Source organism: Hirundo rustica, chromosome 1 (assembly GCF_015227805.2).
Source record: "Hirundo rustica isolate bHirRus1 chromosome 1, bHirRus1.pri.v3, whole genome shotgun sequence".
NCBI classification, from domain to species: Eukaryota; Metazoa; Chordata; class Aves; order Passeriformes; family Hirundinidae; genus Hirundo; species Hirundo rustica.
The window spans coordinates 72,856,500-72,880,206 of record NC_053450.1 but is presented as its reverse complement, the minus strand read 5'-3'; the positions used below and the strand labels follow the sequence as shown (position 1 = coordinate 72,880,206).

General features: G+C 37.1%; 1 protein-coding gene across 8 annotated transcripts in view; it reads left to right on the top strand.

Moving 5' to 3' along the window:
* SEMA5A (semaphorin 5A) overlaps positions 1-23,707 on the top strand; it is a 317,116-nt gene that overhangs the window by 166,967 nt on the left and 126,442 nt on the right. For all 8 annotated transcript variants that reach the window (XM_040072786.2, XM_040072776.2, XM_040072727.2 and 5 more), the window contains 3 exons: positions 5,971-6,033; positions 10,883-10,981; positions 12,129-12,342. In XM_040072786.2, the coding sequence (XP_039928720.1) occupies positions 5,971-6,033; positions 10,883-10,981; positions 12,129-12,342 (376 nt within the window). The remainder of the gene's footprint in view (positions 1-5,970; positions 6,034-10,882; positions 10,982-12,128; positions 12,343-23,707) is intronic.

The window sequence follows — 23,707 nt, the reverse complement described above, 5'->3', positions numbered from 1 at the left end:
CTCTAATATGGTTAATTTTTTTCTTTTATCATAATAGCTCTGACAATTTTCAACAACTGTTTATTTGCATAATCAGTAAATCAGATGGTTAAAACTTTGGCTGCAACATGAATTGGCAGGGTGTGTACTTCTTTCTTTTTTATATACTTCAGGCTAGTATATTTGGAATAAAATTAAGTTGACATCAGCTCCTTGAAGCCATATAAAGTTTCAGATATTACTTGGTTTAAGTACAGAATTATATATCTATCAGGGGATCTCAGTTCTAAGTGAATTCCAAAGCCTGGAAAAATTCAAGCATGATTTTATGTTTATTTCCATCCATTTCGCATTGCTTACTTTATAAGAAACTGTAATTTTTTAACTGTGGATGAACAGTAAAAGCTGATTCTGAACAAATGAAAACACACATGATGTTATTCCCAGGAAAATTGGCTGTTACATGTGGCAAAAAACTTGGAGGCAAAATAATGCAGTGACTGTAGCCAATTAGTTAAGTTGTCCATATGGTGCTGGACTTCTTGTATGAGCTGCTGGCCTATCACTTCATGTGAAAGCCTAACCAGGATGCCTTAAATCCTCAGATATCAGCTTTTCCTCTTTTCTTGTGAGCTGCAAGGGGAAGCTATATTAAAAGGAAGCCCCTTTTAATAATTAGTTTTTCATCTAGAGAATGATAGTTTCCAAAGATATTTTTCAGGAGCCTATTGGCAAGATAGTCAGCTCCAGCAGTAATGGCTGCAAGGATGATGCAAGGTCATGACTCTGTGCAAAACAAGGAAAATGGTTCCTGTGAAGTAGAGACAGGTATAAATCTTCCCTAAGTGGCTTTACATATTTGCTGGAAGCAAGGATATCATTATACCAAAGCATGCCTTTAAACTTCTGGTAACCATCAAAACCACCACTAACTCTGCGGCTGCTAATTTGCTGCTAATGTCTTGCTGGTGTACTGCTCCATGGCTACATTCTTTCTTTGGGTTTATGATCCTGACACTTTCTTTATTGCCCCTTTAAATTCAGCTTTTGGAATCCAACATACAGAGCTAATTAGGCAGGCTGCAAGACACCCTCCCCGAACAAGTCAAAACATTTTGAAGCCGTTCCATTTCTGGACTTGATGTGAACAGTAAGGCGATATTGCTCACATTTGTTGACATATATTATTATGGTTATTGCCATTATACCCCGTGTCCCCAGAGTATTGTTTAAATACATGATACAAGAAATGAAAGCAAGCAGATAGTGGAAAAAGAAAAATAAAAAAAAGGGAATATCATGTAGTTGTTAGTTTTTGGCGTTGTGTAATTAAACCATCTTCTTTAATGTTATTTTTGCCAGTATCTAATTAGCAGAGCCATCTGCCTAAGAAGTGCCGGACCATCTGTCTGGCATACTGTTCTGTTCATTTCTTGGTTCTTGACTAATTAACTTATTTTTCTATGAAATGTAATAGCACATTCTGTTTCTACACTTCAAAGTTCATATATATATATATGTATATATATATATATATGCATATGAATGCATACCTGTCTACCTGTGTGTCTGTTTTGAATATCTGTGTAGCTACAGGAACACAGTTCTCCCAGGTCTGATTGTACTCAGTTTTGTGTGCAAATTTCACTGCAGGTGAAAGCCACACTTGTCTTGTTGCCCTGTCAATAAAACTAATACATCTCTCACTTAAATCATTCTAATTGGCCAGTCCTTTATTGAATGTGTTCAAATTTCAAATTTCCTGTCTGTGTTTACTAATTAAAGTTAGAATTATAGAAAGGGGCCACATTAAAGTTAAGCACTTAGGACTCTGATTTTTTTTCCTGTTATATTTTGAAATTTTTCTGGAAAAATATGTGATAATTTAGGTTGGAAGGGACCTCCAGATGTCTTGCCTGGGGACTTCCTTTGTTGCTGCTTGTTGGGCATGTAGGAGAATCTCTTGACAATACTTCTGTGAACTTTATTTACTGTTTCTACACTTTCCATGTTTCTCTTTTAGTGTTCTTCAAAGGCATTTGGATAAATTGGTTTAAATTAGAGATTGTCTTTCAGTTTTTGTTGGAGTTAATTTCTTTGCAGTTATTTAGTTTAGCTTGCTGAAGATACAATAGTTTAACTTCTAAGTGAAACTCTTACTGTTCATACAGAGAAGCTACTAAAATATATCTGTGGTTCCAAAGAATATTATTTTAATTTCAAGAATGTAATTTTTAACTTAACATATGGGTGTTGAATGCACATTTTTCTTCAATTTGGAGATAATAGTTTCATTACATGTTCTCGAGGTGGAAGTTTTTTTCTTCACTGGCTGGAATTTCTCTCCTCCTACTGCCCCTTGAAAATGCCAGAAGAGATTTCATCTGAAGTTTTGAAGTTCTTTACAAACATCAATGTTTAAAACACTTATACAGTTATTTACAATTGAGGTTTTTTAAAAAAAAACTGCCTGCCATCAGTTTGAAACTTGGGTTCAGGCTTAGAGTTAAGCGTGCACCAAAGCCTTGGCTTTGTTCAGTATGATTTTTATGTTAAATCTGTATGGAGCTTAGTGGTTCATGCATTTTTTTAACTGAAGAAAACAATATGTGTTCAAAAGTGAACTGTGACAACCTCATCAGAGTACACTGGGTTAAGTTCAAGTTGTATCTTTCAAGCTCAGTCTTTAGAGTTGCTCACATTGATTTTCACAGCATTAAAAGTCTCACTACATTACATAATCAGGGTTTATTTATGTATAAGAGAACGTATTTATGAAGGAGATTGGGAAATTAGGAGCACACTAAGTCAAAGGCATTAAATGTACAGAGGTGCTTGAAGGACCGTATCGATCATAGGATTTATACAAGCCATATCACTGTAAATATTGTCAGCTTGCTATCAGAGACAGACTTAAACCCTCCTCCTTAATCTATGCATCTGTGTTCTATGTGGAAATGTGTAGTGTAGCTGTGTATGACCTGTCCTTATTTTCTCTGACACTGACTTTCAAATCCCTGTTTACTCTTTCCCCAGAGTGAACAAACCTGAGTGTCTATAATTTGGTTCAATGAACTTTGTTGCCAGCTTAAGCAGAATTATAATATTAATTAAAACCAGTACACTGAATGCTGCAGGTTGTATTTTGAATGTGAAAATTGTAGGTTCTTGTTAAAAAAAAAGGAAAAAAACCCATCCTAATAGGATAAACCTTAGCTCTACAGATCTTCGTAGTGAATCAAATATCCAACATTGTTTGCATGTCATATCTTCATTCCTCTGAACTTCGTGGAAATGTCATCAATCAGTATTAAGCAGGAGAATTCAATTTAAGAGAAGCAGTGGATAACAGTAGTATCTGTAAAAATGGTTTTGCACTTGCTTTCTAGAATAATTCAATTCATGTGTGTCCATCTGGTTTTTCAGAATGACAATTTTCAAGTCGTAATCTAATGGCAAAATCCACCTTGTTATTATTCTGTTGGGACATTTTGTTTTGTCTTTGTGTGCTGAAGTTTCAGGACATATTTTTCTTGTTTTTTTCCCACATTGAAATGACATTTATCTTAAAGAGTTTCCTACCTCTCTTCCTCCTGTATAGAAGCAGTAGACAGTGTTGCTTATCTAAATTTCCATTTTATGGGAAACTCCCCTGGATTTCCTGAAGGTTAGAAGGTTAAAAGAAAGAAAGCTCTATAAGAAATGTTTGCCTGCATTACTGAACTATGTGGGAGCCTTAGGGACCAAAGTACAACAGATTGAACTATGCAGCTCCCTTCAGATGCCTTTGTACTCTATTTCATTTGCCTTCTCTAGCAGTGGAACCAAGGGCTATAGGACTCTAAGTACACTTGGTTTCAAAGATGGGACTTAGCTTTGTTACTAGTATATCTGCATTTATTTCTTCTCCACATAGTATTACTCCTTTTTTGCAGATACTCTCATGAATAGGGCTTTCCCAGAGAGTTGGCCATTTGGTTAATTTGCAAGAAAATATATTTATATCTAGTTGTAGCAATTTCTTCTGTTTTGGTTCTTCTGTTTGGGTTCTTGTATGTTCTCTTAACTGCGATGTCCATAAATACACATAATGTTTTATTATTTCACATCCTTCTCCTTCAAATTACTTTTACTGTGGACTTAGACCAAATTGATTGAAAGCTTGGTATTTTGTCACTGAAAATTTGTTTATTCATAAACATTTTTTATTTAATTCAATCTTTTTCCTTCCATTTGTGTTTGACATGATTTTCTCAGTTCAGTTTTAGCAAGAACTTTCCTTCAAACCTTATTTTTAAGTGCCAACATTTCACTCTCTTTCTACTCTGACCTCCTCCTGGTAACTATCTCTTGCATTTCCCCAGGTATTTGAAATTTTTTGTGTTGTTCAGAGACAGCATAGTCAGCACTTGTGTCTAGTGCCATATAACATTGAGGCTCAGTGTGTCCTAATGGATTGATTAGGAATTCAGTTGGTTGTCCTATGTTCTCTGTTATAGACGTGGATTGTTTTCTACATTACTTAGTCAAAAGAGTTAGGTCATTGCTGCTTTTTTATCTAACTCAGTATGAGATTTCTGCTGCTAGATACAACAATAAATCTGTTACAAATTCTAGGGTCATTCACAAGTGGATTCTTCCAGAGGTTTTCAATATATTCCCCTATACACCATAGTCATTTAGCATTGCAAAAGCAAATGCTGTGAACAGGAAGGTTTAGGATGGAGGAAGAGAAGTAATTACATTAATTTTCATAAATAGTGTTTTTTCTTGAAGTGAAAAATGTTCATTCTTGGGCTTGTTGAAACACAAATGCTCTGAAAGGCATTTCCCCCCTTAATTTAACTAGGCTTTCACCCTATTATTAATTAGACAGTCTGCTTGCTTTTAATACAGTCTTCATTAAAAACCAGGTACAAAATATTTCCTGTATTAAATCTGGATAAATGGTCTTTCAATATTTCCTTGTAAATAAAAATGAAAAGGCTGTGGTTTCAGTAATTAGGCAGCAGTGGTTACTTCAGAAATCTCAGTTCTTCTTGATAAAAAGTGAAGTGCTTTGTGGCATTTTTATCTGAAGAACATATGGATGTACACTGTTGAGGTGAAAGAATGCAGGCTGATTTAAAACACACTTTGACTACACAGCGTATATGGGCATTCAAATATGTACACGCGTTGGCACATTAATACCAAGCATGCAACCTGCTCCACCGAACAGCAAAGTTTGGAAGTCATAGCTGCTGAATGTTAAATATGGAAATAACTGGAATTAACTCATGCAGTGAAACTGTAGTAATGCAGACTAGGCATTACAGTCCTGGCTTAAATCTGTTGAAGCAGTGAGACAGCTCAAAAAATGAGGATAAATTGCTTCTCCTTTGCAGTGCACTGTTTCACCATTGTCTTGTATGTCTCTGCCCACTGCTTCTTTCCCTGAATGGATGTTTTAGTGCTTCTCATTAGTGCTGCAGTCATACCTTTAGTTAGAGACTAAAATCTCCATTTGATGCTTGAGATAGATACTTCAAAAAGTGCAATAGGGCACACTTTCCTATTGAGCAAGGTTTCTTAGCAGAGCTGACCTCAGATGCTGTGGTGATGCAGCCCGACTCTGCTAGAGAAAGAGGTTCAGCCATTCTGTGTGTTCCTCTATCTGCTTACCCTCATAAAACTAATAAAAAATAGAATAAACAAACAAACAAAAAAGGCTAAATAGTATCAAATGTAACTGTGGTTGTTTCTGTTGTAGTGAAGGGTACAGTGAATCATGATGTTGGCCGGCTTCCTTTTGGATTAAAAAAATGAAAAACCTTCAACAGCAAAGCTACATTTCAAAGGAGAAAACTCTTAAGAGGCTTTTATGGATAGGATCATCACCAGCTAATCATCACTATATCTGAAACACACAACCCAAACATGGGCTTAGATAGCTCAGAGGCTTATATTTTTGTGTTACCCGCATTTCTAACAAATTCCTTTTGGTTACAGGCAGTGGAGTGGCAATGTGATGAAGCTGCTAAAAGAGCCTGTTACAGTAAAGGCAAATCAAAGGTAAGCATGAGACAGCTGTTCTGCTTTTAATGAAAGTTTTATCTTAATGGCAGATGTAATTCAGTATATAAATCCCTACCTTATGCATTTTTACTGTCTCCCATTCTGAAGAGAGATGTAGAAAAGGAGTTTTACACTGATGTGTAAGCAAAGAAATAAAGAAGAATATAGGGAGCACAGTATGAGAGATACAGTCACATGATTCCTGTCTGAAATGGCCACGAACTTTACCTTCCAACAATTTACTGTTTTGACACCAAGGTTAAAAGTGGCATGTCATATGTAGTGAATTGTATTCACACTTCATTTTCTGTGCTGTAAATCCCAAATAAATCTGTAATTACTTTGTAAAATTATCACTTTATATCCCTGTGTTTAAGATGCAATTTTATTAACTTTTTTATTCCCTATCTACTGGTGCTATGAAGAAAGTAATGTATATTAAATTCACTAACTTCTTAGACATTGAACTTGATGTATTTTTGTATTTAAAACCAATTCTTTATCTGGCCAACTACAATTTCTGTTATTCAGTACAGGTCAAATAATGACCTCTGGGATTGTTTCTTAGTATTGTCATTATTTGTCTAAAGATTTCATTTGTACCCGAAGCCATGTTCCTTATTCGCAATCTAGAAGAGGAGCATAGTCTTTATGCTTCATTACACTAAAAAGAAATCCTTGGAATCCTTGGAGTAAATACTTATCTTCTTCTTATTATTGTTACCATTTGGGTTTTTTTTCATTTGCTTGTTTGTTTGTTTGTTTGATTCATGCCTTTTTTTTTTTTTTTGTGTGTGTGTGTGTGTGTGTGTGTGTGTGTGTGCGCGTGTATACTTAGTGGCTTGAAAGCTTCTTACAGGAGTTGCTGGAGAATGCAGAGATACTGAAAAAACCTACCCAGCTGGAATGACAACTGTCTTTTTGAACTTTTCATACCTCTTTCATACCTCTTTTGTTTTCACCGCTGTGGTCAAGGTTAAAATCAAAGATAAATTTATGACCAGAGAAAGAATAGCCAAATGATGTTTGTCTTTTATTGCCTTATTTCCAAGACTAAAGCAAGATCACTATATTCTCTGTAGAAGGAGGAAGTAGAAGTTTTTCCCTTGGTAAAACTGGGAATTATCAGATCAGGAGGAATTCATTCCAGGGCTACATTGTCCCTCTTCAGAGGAAATCTCTTTGTGAACACAATTCCAGTTACTGTTATCAGAGAAACTTGCTTGCTTGCCTGTAGATGCAGCCCAAAGTGCAGAGTTGCAGAGTTTCTGTAACATTTCTCCCGTGAATTCAGATTTCAGGACGGGCACACGTAAGGGTAGGAAGATACAGGAAAGACTGGAGTCACGATATGTTTAGGCCAGCCCAGGCTGTGGCAAAGGAGAGATGAGGATTGCAGGGATGGCTGTGGGCAGGTTATTCATTCAGATCCTGGTTTCTCTAGGAGCTCTGCTGACCACAGAGCAGCACGAGGGCAATAAATTCAGGTGGCAAAACCTGAACTCGTTGCTTGAAAATCACTTTAACTGATGGAGTGAATGCCCTGAGACCAGAAGGTGGCTTTGAACCCTGAAGCAATTCAGATCGTTTTTAGATAATGGTCAGTGAAACACAGCTCTTTTTTTGTTCTTGAGAAAGAAGCTGCACGGAATTTTTGCCTGTGGCTGTTATCAGTTGTTCTGAGGTTTATGCTTTAGAAGCCAAGGAGGGAGAAGAGCTAAAGGGGAAAATATATAGGGACATCTGTCACATTTGACAGTGTAATGCACGCTTGACTTTTGAAGGCCAGCGTTTGTTACTCAGACTTCAGACATTTATCTACCAATTTAAGCTTTTGCCCAAAATAGCTAGTGTCTCCAAGAGTGAGCCATGCAAAATTATGTCCTTGCGGCCAGCATGCATGAGCATGTAGAAGTGTAAAACACCAGACACAATTTAGAGAATAAATTTGCCCATTCATACTGACACTTGTGGTAGGGAATGTTAGAAAGAAAAAAAAACAACTGCACTTGTTGAGAATGCAAGAACCAAAGAGAGGTTAAAAATAATAATGTAAATTTAAATTAAGTCCCATCTCTTGCTTATTTAAGATTCTAATGGCTGGGTGTGTTAGTATCTGAACCTTCAATAAAAGTATTTAAAAATTAAACACAGGTACATTTAAAATGTTAACATATGCAAGAAATATTGCTGCAAGTGGATAATTATTTTGCAGTCAGATTGACCTTGGACTGCCAAGGTATTCTTAAGTTACAACCTAGCTTGCTTGACTGCTGAATTGTTTCTAATAGTTGTATTTTGTTTCAGATATTCTAATACAAAATATAAAGTACTTCCTAAATGTATTTCTTTATTTCAGATATATTTTATAGGCAAATAGGAAAGTATATGACATAGAGGTCAAGGTGAACTGGAGAATAAGACTACATAAAAGATGGCTACCAAACACAACACCACCCTCAGCCTAAAAAATCCTTTGGTTTAAAGTCCTTTGCCACTTCTACAACAGCATCTCATTTTTGCATGCGTCAGAAGTGAACCAGTACAGTCAAACTTTACTTTAGAGCTGGAAAAGTATCTCTGAACAATACAAGTGACTAAATAGTGAAATCCTTGTTCAGTATGTTTTTGGGTGGTGATAGTTTCATTCACAACCAGTTTTTAAAAATTTTGCGTTAATGTGGATATTTTTTCAAATTAAGAAAGCAGCCAATTAAAAAAAAAGTTATTCTTTAATTTTCTACTTTTTGTGCTGTGCTCCCAACAAAAATTCCATGTGAGATATCTTGTTTGCCCTGTTGCAGTATGGATTGTTGTCAAGTTGGCACAGGACTTGGGAACATTAAAGGAAGAATCTTGTGATTCCCAAGAATGTCAGAGTTTAAGAAATTAGCATTATTTTTGAACAAAATGAGTGGGTGGTCAGCGTGCAAGTAATTTGGAAATTACACTTTTTCGGGGATCTCTGGAATATGAAGAGGAGAGGTTGGATGGATTGTAATGTCAGAGCCCACTTATTTTTCCTACACGTACATTCCATGCCTTGTTGCAAAGGGCAGAATGGAAACAGAACAGTGAATAAATTAGTGTCTTACATTCTGTGAACCTCCTTGAGCACCCTTACAACAACAACAACAAAACAACAACGAAAACCCACAAAAAAACAAACCAAAACAAACAAACAAATAAAAACCCCAAAAAACAATACTCCTAAAAGTTGCCTTCTAGTTTTTGGGGGTTTTTTTGGTGACAGAGTTAAAACAGTCTGATACAAGGAAACTGCCAAAAACTAACACTGCCAAGTTGTGAAATAACTTCTTAATGGCTTGTTGCACTGCCCAACTCAGTTATATGGTTGTTTATTAGCTTCTTTGTGGTTTAAAGAATATTAAGATGACAGTTTTATAAGGTTCAGTATAAAAACATCATTTTTACCCATAGGAATCAAATGCTACTTCTAAGATGTTTGTCCCTTGCCATTAAAGGCTCAAAGAGAAGTGTTTAAAAGCTACCTTTTTTTTTTTTTTTCTTTTTTCTTTTTTTTTTTCCATGAGAAACTAATGCAAATGTGGGTTTGAGAGGTATTTTTTCCAAGAGGTAGTTTCATTCCTGAGAATTTACAGGATTTTTTTTTTTGTTTATTTTTAACTTGAATTTTATGAGGAAAGGCATAGAAGATAAAATCTAAAAGTTTTCTGCAAGACCTTAAAGCATTTTCCCCATCTTTTGCAGTCTATTTTGTGCCTGTTCAGTTTATTCAGGATTATATTGGTTGTCTTTCAGGATGAGAGTCTATTTTCAAGATAAACAAGCAATCCATTTAATATAACTGTAGGCCAGATAATGGGACTTCTGTGCTATTGCTGTTGTATGCATTTACTTACATGATTTCACTTAATATCAGCTAGAGTTGCATAACTATATTTTCACAAGGGTTTTTTTCAGACTTTTTATGAGACTTATATTGTGGTGAATGCTAGAGAGCATTCAAATGTGAGTTTCCAGGAAACTTGATTTTCTCCAAACATATTGTGGATCATTTTAGTGGATATAGACATTGATTTTTATCAAGAGAAGTATTTGAATTTTTCCTCATATAGTTCTGGGATATTTTTAGTATTGCAGGACAAACCTTTCTGTTTGAATTAACAGTAGAAATTGCTGTTGATTTCTAGCTCCTCAAATGAAGGATATGAACATCATAAAGCCTTCATCCATTGTAAAGGGATAAAAACCATGTCAAATTATTCCTCAGGGTGAGCATCTTTGTATTCTGGTAATGAAATTTTTTGAGAAACTTTGAATTAAGAGGAAAAGAGATACTTCTAATAAAACACATAGGGTAAATTATGAAATTAGTGGTAACAAATCCACATCTGAACATCTCACAAATTTTGTTTTTACCAGTCTCACTATATCTGTGTTACTGACAACCTATTCTTTTCCCTGTTTTCCTCACAACTTCCTTCCTTGGCCTAATCTGCCTTCGAAGTCAGCATCTGATCTCCTGAGACCTCCTATTTAGGTCAGCATCTATCAGATCATCTATCTGAACTCTCAGTTCAAAATTTAGCTAAGCCTTTGAAATATATCCTGAGAGGAAATCTTCAGTACTAGAGAGGTTTGTTGTTATCCTATTAAGATAAGAAAATTTCAGAAAGGTTGATAGATGCATGTGTGTGAATAAGAAATCTGTGCACATTGTGATTGCTAACTCAGGTATGCTTAAGCCTTGTTTACCTAAAATTTTTCTGTGTTGATAAATAGCCATGGAAAGCAAAGTGTCATTAGTCTCCTCTGTACTCTGCAGTATGACTGAATATATTCTTTCTTTTCTGTGTGGCAGGAGGAATGCCAGAACTATATTCGAGTGCTTCTTGTTGGAGGCAACCATCTCTTTACCTGTGGAACCAACGCATTCACTCCGATCTGCACCAATCGCACGGTAAGAGTTGAACATTTTGCCCCACAAGCTGGAGTCCCTGTTCTGAGCCAACAGATTAAAAGGCAGAGCATGTTGTGGCTGAGAACTGGCTATTTGTATATTGATGGGTGAGCTGATATGTAAAAGGCTAATTTAGCTGGTGGCAGGCCAAGTAGGAGAGCTAACCAATCTCTTTTTTGTAGTCTTTTCCTCAGATGTGGGAGACACAGCTATGAGCAGCTTAGTTCCTCTTACATGCCAATTTTTATGAACCTTGGATGTTTATGAGACTTCTGCCACTGTCAGATTTGATTGGCATCAATAGGTTTAGTTATCAAATGTGATTGTGTAGCTGCATACTGTGTAATTCTGGAGAAATGAGAGTACCTCTATTAGTGATTTCTGACTGGTGAGAATGAGGAATCTTGACTGAGCAGATCTGTCATTCTGTGTTCAAAAAAAAGCCTAATTGCGGCATCAGTAATAGACATATTAAGTATCAAAATATCACTGTTTGGACTAGGCAGCCTATTGGTATCTGGAGGGGGGAAACATTTAAATACAAAGAATAGCTGTATAACTAAAAAACTAATTGGCAGATTTATTATATTGAAACCCATTGCACCTTTATTTTCAAATAGCATATAAACATGATGTTAATGGCTGAAAGTATTCGGGCTACTAAATCAGAGATAGTTCTGCTAGGTTTGAAAGCTTCTTTCTTACTCTCATTTTTCATGTGAGACTTTTTCTTAAAACACACCAACAAAACAAATAAAAGATATTTTGTCACCGTTGTCTGCTGTTGTGGGTGCCTTATTGATTCTGGCAATCAGGTTTGGTTTTATTTTTCACCATAGCAGTCTTTTGCAGAGTTAACTAATTTTTGAGCCCCTTCTAATAAAAAACATTTTGGCATGGTGGAGAGTGCCTGACATGTATTCTTTACGTACCAAAATGGCAAAAGTGAGATTTGACAACATTACAAGAAGACTTTCTACATGAGACAATTTCAGATTGATGTAGAGGTTGGCTCATATCTATTGTACAATAATAAAGCAGAGAACAAGTCATAGGAATTGTCATAGGATTTTGTTCAGATTGATGCACTTTGACTGAAATGATAATTTGCAGGTAATTTAAATTCCTTTTTCTAATTCTTTTACAGTTAAGCAACTTGGCAGAGATACATGACCAAATCAGTGGCATGGCTCGTTGTCCCTACAGTCCCCAGCACAATTCGACTGCTCTTCTCACTTCCAGTGGAGAATTATATGCTGCTACAGCCATGGATTTTCCAGGAAGAGATCCTGCTATTTATCGAAGTCTGGGGGCCCTTCCTCCTCTCCGAACTGCCCAGTACAACTCCAAGTGGCTGAATGGTGAGTGTTGGTAGACTGTGAGACTCAGCTTTTTAACTCATGTTCATCACATTCATGGTATTGAAACTCCATTCTGAGAATCTGAATGCTTTTGGAGTATTATTTATTTAACTTTTAAATTATTTTAGGTTTTTAATATATTATTTTACTAGTATAAGTATTATGGAATTTAGTTAATATAGCTGAAGTTTGTAGATGTGCCCTTAAATATATGTCATTTTTGCAGGCATGGGGATGAGATTCACCTACAGTGCTCTTACATGGCTTAAAGCTGAGTCAGCTTTGAGCAGCAGCTTGCATTGAGCATTCTTTTCTGAGTCCCTCAAAAACCTAAGGCAGAAAATAAACAGTTTAGAACAGACTGAATTCTCCTGGCTTTCCCTGCAGGTCCCAGCCTTGACAAGTGGAAAAAGTTTGGCTTTCAAGTGCTTAAGTGGCAGACCGACATTTTTGACACTTATAGCCAAAGGATAGGGAATAGTTTACAAAACATATAATAAAATTGTGCTTAGCAGTCAATTTTGTGTCATGGATGTTAGTCACGTGATGAGGGTTTATGACAGAACAAGTTGCCGTTTTGTTTCTTACAAGAAAATGAAGCAGATTTTCCTCTTAAAATGAAAAATATTATTAAATATGAAGTGTGAAATTACATATATTATAGTTTCTCCATGCCTGTTCCAGAAGAAAAAAAAAACAAAAACCCATAATCCATGATATGTAACACAACAGTCACTGTTCCTACAGTAACTTTTCATGTTATGATGGGATTATTCTCATGCTGAAAATTAAGTACAAATATAAATCCTTCTAGCTTCAGAACATTTGGTCAGCTGGAGGTAACAGATTTTATTTTGAATATATCAGTCCTCACATAATGTGAATGCTAGTTGTGCTTTTACGATTGGTATATTTTATTTGAGCAATGAACCCAACAGAGGTAGCTCACAGAAATTTGTGACCTTTTCTAAAGGTTGGATGACTTTAGAATGTTAATTAACAACAACAGAAAAAGTCCTAAATTGCTTGGAACATAACAGAATTATAGTGGTGCAAAAGAAGTGAAGGGAAAAATGAACTCATTATGTATGTATATCCCTGTTCAGGTACACTTTGTCCGCTCTGCTTGGTATTGGAACTAATTGCTGTGCCACACCTGTGAGCTTTCGTCAAAGGAGAAAAAGTCTTCACACAGAATTTGCAGCTTAACTGGATACTTTTATGCCAAAAGCATGCTAAAATTCACACTAGGCTTCTGTAATTAATGATATTCACATTTTGTCTATTAAAAGCTTCAGATGTACTTATACTTGCTCCATTAGAGTTCATTCTTCTGACTCAAAACTGTTTATAATTAAGTTACAAGGAGACTGTACCTTTTATCTTTGGGGAGGAAGAACAAGATGAGTTTTGTAATTGGAGCCAGATAAAGTAAGTCCAATAAAAGACTGAAGGCAGCCCAGTTAGCTATATTGAAGAAAGGGGGGATATTTTTTGGGGTAGCTAGGAGGGGGGATTCATCTGCTTGAGCTGGGGATTTTTCTGCTTTTGTGTCAATTTGTGTGCTTTTATGATTCAGTGCCAAGAAACTACATTAGTGTTTCAGTGCTTGGATTGAAGGGAAGATTTTGCTGCTTTCACTGAGAAAGTAACACAGATCAGTAATCCTGGAAGAAAAGTAAGGCATCAACTGGAATGGAAGCTCCCTAGTCAATATCTGTTATGCACCAGTAGCTCACAGTTACTGTAATTCAGCCTCATTTGCGGTGTTCATGTGTCTGTCAGTGTTTCCAATTCAAAGTTTTCCGCGGAAGCTCCCTGTATTTTCTCATTTAGATTTTCTGCTCTGTGAATCATGTTGGACCAAATCAAATCATCTCAGGGGGTGATGGTTGTACTCTGAAACACAGCTGATTATCTTGTTCTGTGCTTTATTGCTACGCAATAAAGATACTGTTGATTTTAGTGGCTAGCACAGCAAATTCGGAGATCTTCAATCCCATCAAGTCAGGCAAAAAGGATATGCCTATGTGTCTAGGCAGTCTGCTCTTGGTTCACTTGGTTCACTGCACCCTTTGGTGCAGAATCTTGACTTGGAAAGCTCTGAATCTTCATCACAGGAGAAAACTTGTTCCCAGTCTTACTTGTCAGAAGGTCTTTAATCACAGGAACAGTGATATACAGTGCGGGAGGGGAAGATGGAGCTGATGTGTTGTGGTGGCTTGGGTGAGATCCCATGTTACCATGATGCGACTTCAGCTACTGGAATCACAGGTTTCACAAATAAAACATATTGACGTTGTTGACCCAAGTGAGTTCCCCATTTGTTCTGGTTCTGTCAGAGTCACACATTTATTATATGATCTCGCCTTCTACTGGGGGCTTGGTGGGCATGGAAGCAGTCCACATCAGCCGAGTACATAAATTGGCAGCTATTTACTGATCATCATTCTGATTAGTTGCTTAACATTAGAAGATTATGGAGAAATTGGGGAACTTTCATTTCTGAATTATCATTTTCTTGATGCACTCAGCACTTAGTTATCTGGGGGCAAAGAGTTGGTTAGGTCAGTTAAAAATATTAATTATTCAGCATATGTGTTTAATTAAGCTACAGAAATATGCTGAGAGAATATAACTGAAGGGGAGAAGGAAAATTAATGTGAAGCACAGAGATATTGAACAGGCACAAATCCAAAAAGTTAGATGGACAGCACAGCAACACTGCCAACACAGAAACCCTTTTCCTAACTGGAGCCAGCTATTGTGGGGCCACCTTCGAGGCCCTCTGGGCATACTGTTTGTACACCTACTGGACAACATGCTTCAGGATTTGACTCCATGAATTTTGTCTGGTTTATAAAAAATTTATTGGCAGTTCAGATTTAAAGGACAGTTCACTAAATGTTACAGATATCTGCACACTTCCCTAAAGTTTTTCCTGTTTTGGAAAATTTTAGAGAGTGCACCATCATGCTGTCTTCATTGATGGAGGAAAGAAACATCTGGTGGTACTTATTGAACTTAATCTCTTCTAAGATTTACAGTAGTAATCCATTCAGCTCTTTAGTATGTCTGAATAAGATCACCAGTTACTTTTTTACTTCAGAACTTCCTTCTGCTTCTAGAAAAAGAAATTGTTCTGTTTATCTATGCTATTTCTATCTTCCTGGTGCTCCTACAGACAGCATAAAATGCTGCTGGCCCAAAGGCCAGGAGCAGGTTTTTGACCACAGCTGTAACCATGCAGAAATTCTGCTCGTCTCCACAATGGGATGCCACTGAAGCACCAGGCTACTGTAATGGTATGACCTGAGCACTCACCTTAGTTCAGCAGGGGTTGAGCTGCTCACAAAGAATTTATCAAGTGACAAGAGACAGACCATGCGTTATCCTCTTGCCACCCCTGTTGTTACTTTGTACCTATGTCACTGTTCCCAAAGGGAACACAATCACCCGGAGGAGTTAACAACGGCTGCAAACCAGCTCTCTCCCCATCCAACAGCCCAGCTGGCTGAAGGGTAGAAAGCCTTCAAATGTGAAATAGAGAACCCAACTCTCCTTCCCATGATGTCATCTATTGGCTTCCTCTTTTCCCACGTATAGGAAAATGTATTGCCTGAAGTTACTCACATCATTACGTGTATGTGCACAAACAGATGGAGAAAGTGGAAAGACTGCTTACCAGTAATCTACTCTCCAAGGTGTTCTGTTCTGCTGTGTACCCTCTCTTGCCCTCTGAATCCACGTTCAAATGTTTGTTTTTAAGAGAAACAATCTGAAGTGATAGAGCACAAACTGAGGATTATGTCAAAAGCAGGCATCTCTCCCACTGATACCTTCTCCTGACCAGAGCAGTCAGCAAGACCCCGAGCTTCAGCCAGCTGCTTAGGTCAGTAAAGGGCAGCATGTTTCTAGAATGTCTTAAAATTTCCCTTGTAGTGTTTCACAAGAAGAATAGCCTGCCTTAGCAATCTGCCTTGGACATTATAAAGTGATAAATAATAAATTATTCTTTCATTAAGCTGCCATGCTGTCTGTTTCAGTGTCTTTAAGCTCTCAGTGTAACGATGTTTAAGTCATATCTGGAGTTGATGTAGTATGCTTCTAATTACACTTTACTGTAGAGTTGGTCTGCAAAGTGCAGCAGGGGCAAAATTCATCATAGTTTGCTCTAGAGAGCAGAAATAAATGTAATAGCTATATTTGCAGTCCACAGTTGGAGTGTGTCCAGATTGGCACATTTATTGTTTAAACTTAGAAACCTTTTCTGTATTCCAACTTTTTACAGTTAGTAAAGGTATTTCTCCTTTCAATACACCTCTTTAAATCACCAAACGTGATCTGATACCTCAGTGTGAAAGCTGGCCTTAGTCTATAATCTCTGCTTGCTTCCCTCAGCCAATAAAAGGGCAAAACAAGAAAAAAAAACAAGGAAAAAAAACTGAAACAAAACAACAACAACAAAAAACCAAAACAAACAAACAAACAAACCAAAAAAAGGAAATTCCTGTCTGTTTCATTACACAAGGAAACACCACAACATTTGGTTTCATAATTTGTCTAATGCCTTTCCTTGCAATTGCGTGGGTCTCTAACTATCTTGAAATGACTGCAGCTGTTTTCTTTACCCTAGACATACAGTGAGAGATGCTATTGGAACATATTAAATAAATAAAAACTGTGTTCAAAATGTCAGAACATTTTTTCAGTGGGAAGCCCATAGATGATTAAAATGTAATCCTTTATCAGACGTAGAAATAAAATAAAATAAAATAAAATAAATAAAATGAGATCTCTTCCAAATCAGAATCCTTTATATATGAGGAGATGAGTATTTGGATTGTTCTGCTTTACTGGTAGACATAATATTATCATTTTTCCTCTTGCTGTCCTAAGCAATTGGTTATTCGATACTCTAAGTGGTTCTTCTGAGATCACTTTCTTAAAAACACTAATAAAAAGGTTATTAATCTAGAGCAGATACATTTAGTCTTCACAAGTAATAGTAAGAGTAAAATTCTTACAAAGGTGGTTTGGTTGGTGGGGTTTAATACAGCTCTGAATCAATGTCTATTGTTGTTTGTTAGCAGGCTTTTATTATAACTTTTGCTGCTAGTAGTATTTGTAGAGAGAATTTATGATCTAAGAATAAAAATTAATTCTTTCAATTTTGTTCTTAAGGATTAATGGAAATAGCTATAATAATTCAGTGTTATCCTTTCATTTTTCTGGGTTTTAATGAAAAGCCTTGTAATTACCTAGTGCAAGTTTTTCTTTATTATGTAATATTTCACGTAACTCAAAACCAGCGTGTGCTTGAATGTGCAATGTACTCTTTCAGATAAGAGACCTGACTGAAAATATGCAAAGCATATTCTATCAGTTTTGCTTATTTTACAAGAAGATAATTAATTACAGTTCTTTGGTGGTACCACCCATAAGGTTGGTTCTTTTCTTTTTTGTGTATCATCATTTTTGCTAGTATACTAAAATAGGAGAGAAAATACCTGCTGGTTTTGAAACCTATCCTTAGGCTTCTTCACTGGAGCATCTACCAGAGGAAAAAATTGAGCAGTTAAGCTGTGTTTTTCCTTTCAAATTCGTGCATCTTCTCCCTGATGGCAGTGACAGAGTAGGAGAACAGTAAGTTGCTATGAAGTGGAGGTGCCTCCCCTGACTTTCCTTTTTTCAATACCAGACTGTTATTGCAAAACACCTTCACAGAATTTCCTTACCTGTTTGAAACGGTTGACAAGAAGGGCTGCCCATGGAGTTAGGATATTTTTACTTCTTATCTACTCTAGGTAAAACAGCAAGGTCCACCTATCATTTACTAAAAACTCTAGGAGGCTATTGAGGACAGAGCCTGTTCTTTTATATCTCATCTAGCCTGCTTATGTCGGGTGCCAATCAGAGAGGCTGAATGAAGAAGTAGGACACTTCTACAACCAGGTAATCTGTTCCCAACTGCGGAGAGGCACAACAGGAGTGTGAGCCTCATTAATGCACAAAACTATGATACACAGTGACCCAGAGAGAATGAATGAACTTAGGACTGAAATGCATCTCAGTCAGGGGAAGGTGGAAGATTTCAAATTTCAGGGAATGTGAGCATATGAAAACCAGCATTTATCACAGAGAGGAGGGGACTGAAAGGTTACCTGGATATGAGGGATAATGTCTTTACTGTGCAAGTAACTGCACACTGGGACACACTGACCAGAGAGGTTGTGGAGTTTCATTCACTGGGGATATTCAAGAACAGTCTGGACACAATCATGTCCAATATACTTCAGGATGACCTGACTTGAGCAGGGAGGTTAGATCAGATGACCCTTCTAACCTGACTCATTCTGTGTAATTCTGTGACAGAAATATTGGATGGAATTTCAACAGCAGACATACCAAGCCTTAAGGTGAAGGGGGAAGAGGATGATTATGAAATGGGTTTCCTATTTGGTATGAAAAAAATAAAGGAAAAGAAAAGAAAAAGGAAAAGAGGAGCAGGTTGTAATGGGTTGATGCTGTCTGTATTCCAGGCACTCACCAACAAGGCCTCTCTGTCTGTCATTCCCCTTCATAGCTGAATGGGGGAGAGAAAAATATAACGAAGGGTTTATGAGTTGAGATAAGGATAGGCGGAGAGATCACTCACCAAATATCATAATGGGCTAAACAGGCTCAAAATAGAGATATGAATTGAATTTATTGCTAACAAAATCAGAGCAGGATAGTGAGAGGTAAAATAAAACCTTAAAACTCTCACCTTCCTCTCCACGCCTCCCTCCTTCCCAGCTCCACTCCTACCCCATCAGTGCAGGGAGATAGGGAATGGGGGTTATGGTCAGTTCATCGCCTTTGGATTCTCCCTCTGCCCAGGGAGAGGAGTCATTTCCCTGCTGCACCATGGTGTCCCTCCCACAGGAGACAGTTCTCCATGAACTTCTCCAGTCTGAGTCCACCCCACAACCAACAGTCCTCCCCAAACTGCTGTAGTGTGGGTCACTCTTCCACAGGGTGCAGTCCTTCAAGGACAGGCTGCTCAAGCATGGGCTCCTCTTTCCACGGGCCTCCCACAAGATTACAGTCTCCTCTCAGCAGGCATCCACCTGCTCTGGCATGGGGCTCTTCCACAGAGTGCAGGTGGATTTCTGCATCCCTGTGGAACCCCATGGGCTGCAGGGGCACAGCTGCTTCACCACAGTCCTCACCTCCAGCTGGAGGGGAATCTCAGCTCAAGTGCCTGGAGCACCTCCTGCCGCTCCTTCTCCACTGGCCTTGGTGTCTGCAGAGTTGCTTCTCTCACATGCTTTGATTCCTCTCTTCCATGGCCACAACTACAGCTGTGCCATAACTCTTCTTCCTTCTTAAATCTGTTATCCCAGAGGCATTACCACCATTTCTAACTGGCCCAGCCTTGGCTAGTGGCAAGTCCATCTGTAGGAGCTGCCCAGATTTGGCTCTGCTGGACATTGGGAAAGCTTCTGGCAGCTTCTCATAGAAGCCACCCCTGTAGCCCACTACCAAAGCTTGGCTATGCAAACCAAATGCACAAGTCTGCAGGGAAAGTCATTTAATTATCTCCCTACCTGCAAAACTAGAGCAGAGAGGGGGAAAAAAAAAAAAAAAAAAAAAAAAAAAAAAAAAAAAAAAAAAAAAAAAAAGGCAGTGAAAATGTTTGGAGAGAAATGGGTATGCCATCGTAATTGGGTTTTCTTTCCATACCATAACAGCTGGGTGGCAAAATCTAAGAAAACTAAATCCCTGTGTATGTAGAATTCTGGATTCAATTTTAAGTAACCATCCAAACTTCTGGATCTTTTGATAGATCCCCATACTCCAAATTTCTACAGGTTTTGAGTGAATTAATGAAATCCTTATGTATTTTTCACCTTTTCACCCTTTCACCCTTGCATTTTTCATGCCCCTGCATACATGGCTTCACAAGGTGTCTATCCAGTGAATATAGGTGACAAAATCCACTGAACTCCAGGTGTGATTTTAAAGGGCTTCAATAAGTATTAGGTTAGAGTGGAGAATGGATTCTGTGACTAAGTTTGTCACTCGCAAATTTGCATCAGCAAAATGATATAATAAATTGCAAAGTATTATGCCATGTAAGAATTCGTTACCTTGAAAGTGAAGGGAATTTATTTGAAATAAAGAACAAAGAATTTTGTAATACCATATTTGAAAACAATTTTTCAGAAAAGAAATAATTGCATTTCAGAATTTATTAGAGTACATCAGTAAAAAAGTAATGAGTGCATCCACTTTTATGATTATGCTGAATTGTATTATAAAATCCATCAGCAATATAAGAGAAGATTGGAAAAAAAAATGTCTGGGGTACACAGTTTTAGTTTATTTTGCTGTCCTTGCTCTTCCGTACCTATAAAATTTTCAATTTAGCAAAAGGAAAAGAATGTAAAAGAAATAATGGAAAGCTAAGGCATTGCAAAGGAAATAGTCAGAATAGATTGCTAGCCAGCTACTCTACGGCAGGTTGGCATTTTTAGCACGCATGGTAGGTAATTGTGAAACACAGAGGAAAAATAGCTATTAATAAACCATTTCCAGCAGTTTCATAGAGGACTTAACATTTTACAGTTCAGCTCCTGAGGATGGATATAACTGTGATGACCACAAGTTATGCATGACTTTTGAGATATATGATGATAATGCTGCAGGAGACTTTTACTCTGTGATTACAATTTGTCCCTAAACCTTCATGAGCAGGGATGCCTTGATCAGCCTAATGCAAGGTCTGGACTTTTCCAACAGCTGCAAAGGGCCACAACTAAATGAAAACACTTAATGAATATACAGATATGACAGAATGCAATTGCAACTGTACTTCGTTGATTATGTTAATAAGATGAAAGGAGATAATATAGACTGGTAAATCTGTAGCTTAAATTCTTTCCATTATTTAAGTGTCCCTTTTGAAGAGCATTTCTAACTAAAATGTTAAGTTTATTCAAAAAAACTCAAATGCATCTTTCTAGAATTTAATGCTATTAAGCATTTGGCTGAATACAATTATTTGGAAGAAATGGGTCTTGAGAGATCAACAGTATGGTGTGATTCATTGATGTAGTGAGGTCAGTGAACAAGTGAACAAGTTTCAGAGAGATGTCATTCAACATTAGAGCAGTATCTAGACTCCTAAGATCTTGAATATATTATGTATTCATATATCATTGTGTGTGTGTCTTATTTTGTGTGCATATATACATATATAATCTGATCTGTGTCTAAATCAGAAAGAAATAATATTTTAGCTTTCTTCTAACATTTCTGGGATTAATTTCACTTTTGATTGGGTCTTCGAATGCCTTGCATTTCAGATGTGAGTGGTCATATCTCACAGGGACAGTCAGTGGGAATCACAGCTCTTACTTGCTTAGAGTAGGCTTTGGACCTTTAAATCCTTAAGGTTAATTGCTGTTACCTCCTTAAATAAAGTTAGATAATTTCCTGTCATTTGGTTCACTTTGGAAGCAGTAGCATCCACTATGTAAATTAAGCCATGTTGGATTGCTTCAGAAGAAGTGAAGTTACATGGATTAAAGAGCACAAGTGAACTTTCTTGCTCCTAAGTTCACACAGCGAAAAGAGGCCAAGACTAACTCAGGTGCACTCAGGGAGCTCCTGTTTCCCATTTATATCAACAGAAAAATTCCTGTACAGTTCCTCTTTTCATTTTATCCACTCAGACTGTATCCACGCCACTAAATATAAAAGACACAGGAAATAAGCTTATGCATGACACCTTTGGTGGGTGGAAAGGGAGAATGATCTAAAGGGGATAATTTTGTCTTCCTGTTAAGTGCTTTCACATTAAGAACAGAGACTCTGCTCCCCAGAAAATGTAGGTTTGTAAGCAAACTTCAGAAAAACAATCATACGATTTTCATTTGAAGCACTATCTTGGCTTCATATGGTTGAGTTTTCTTTTTTTCAGTAACTTAGAAGAGTCTATGGGGAAACATCCTTGTTGGGCAGTCACACTGCTTTGTGAAGGAAATGGTAGAGATTCCCAGGATTTGTTCTGTGTAAGCAAACTTCAGAAACAGCAGAGTAGTGTGTTTGCCCAGGGGCAATACTAACTAGCCACCCAGTGTTTTCGGCGCTTGGGCTTGTGCTCTGTGTAGCACTGCTCAATGATGTACACTGGAGGTATTTTTGGGGTCACATCAACAAAGTCATTTTCTTGCTTTCCTGATTCCATTGGTTCCCCTTAATTTGGGGAAGTCTAGTCAGCCTGACACGTCCATAAATTGAGTATATAAAAACCCCCCATAAAGGTTGTATACAATACTTGTGACATTATTACAGGTTGACGTTTTTGGACTAATTGTATTGTGTCACATACCTGAACCCTTGCACTTGTTGTGGTGATCAGAAATCAGAAATGTGTTTGCCCTTCCAAGAACTATTTGCAAAGTCATCATGAAACAAGGCTCACTTCATTTGCTGCATTAAAAACTTACTTGGTAAGACCTCCATGTAACAAATAGCAGTTCACAGCACAGTATTTGGACATACAAGAACTGATTTTTCCTAGCTGAGAAGCTACTTTTTTCTTTGAAGTTTTGAAGTGACCCTGTTCATTTTTCCCAAAGAAAGAATGAAATAAACAGTCTGACATGGTAATCTTTCCATATCAACCGAATTCCCTAAAGTAACTCAGATTATTACATTTGATGCAAACTAAAGCAGTTTTCACAAGTTTCAACAGCAGGTCACAATTTCGTCAGTTCATAATCAATAAAGTATAGGTGTTTGCAGATGTATATATTGTTTCTCAGTTCTGAAACAATGAAATATGAGTACTAGGTATTTTTTATACATGTATTTTAATTATCCGTGCAACTTAAAAAACCTGTTTTTTAAAAGGTTGGCATGGATTTTCAAGAGCCCTGAACACATTTTGAATGCATTTCAGACTATCTTTACTACTATAGTTTTTGAAGTTTGTTTTATTTTTGTAATTCTTCCTTCTTTATGCTGAGTGCTTCCAATAGTGGTATTTTTTTAACTCTACTGTGAGGTCCTGTGGTGCCAATGTAGAGATCTTTTTATATCAGTGGGCCTCCAGTGAGAAATATCTTCAGGCCTGATTGCAAGGCAGGGCATCCTTTTTTAATGTTTGTACAAAATGTTTTTTGTGGGTGGATCAAATTCACTTTGACTATTTGCACAATAGGTTTTTGAAGTTTTTGAAGCAAAAATCCATATTGTAATTAAATTTTTACACAGATGTGGAATGAAGTTTTAAGGTTCTAGTAGGGTTAACATTACTAACAGTTTAGTTCTTTGTGCATAGTCAGTGTAATTTTACTTCTGATGACATCAT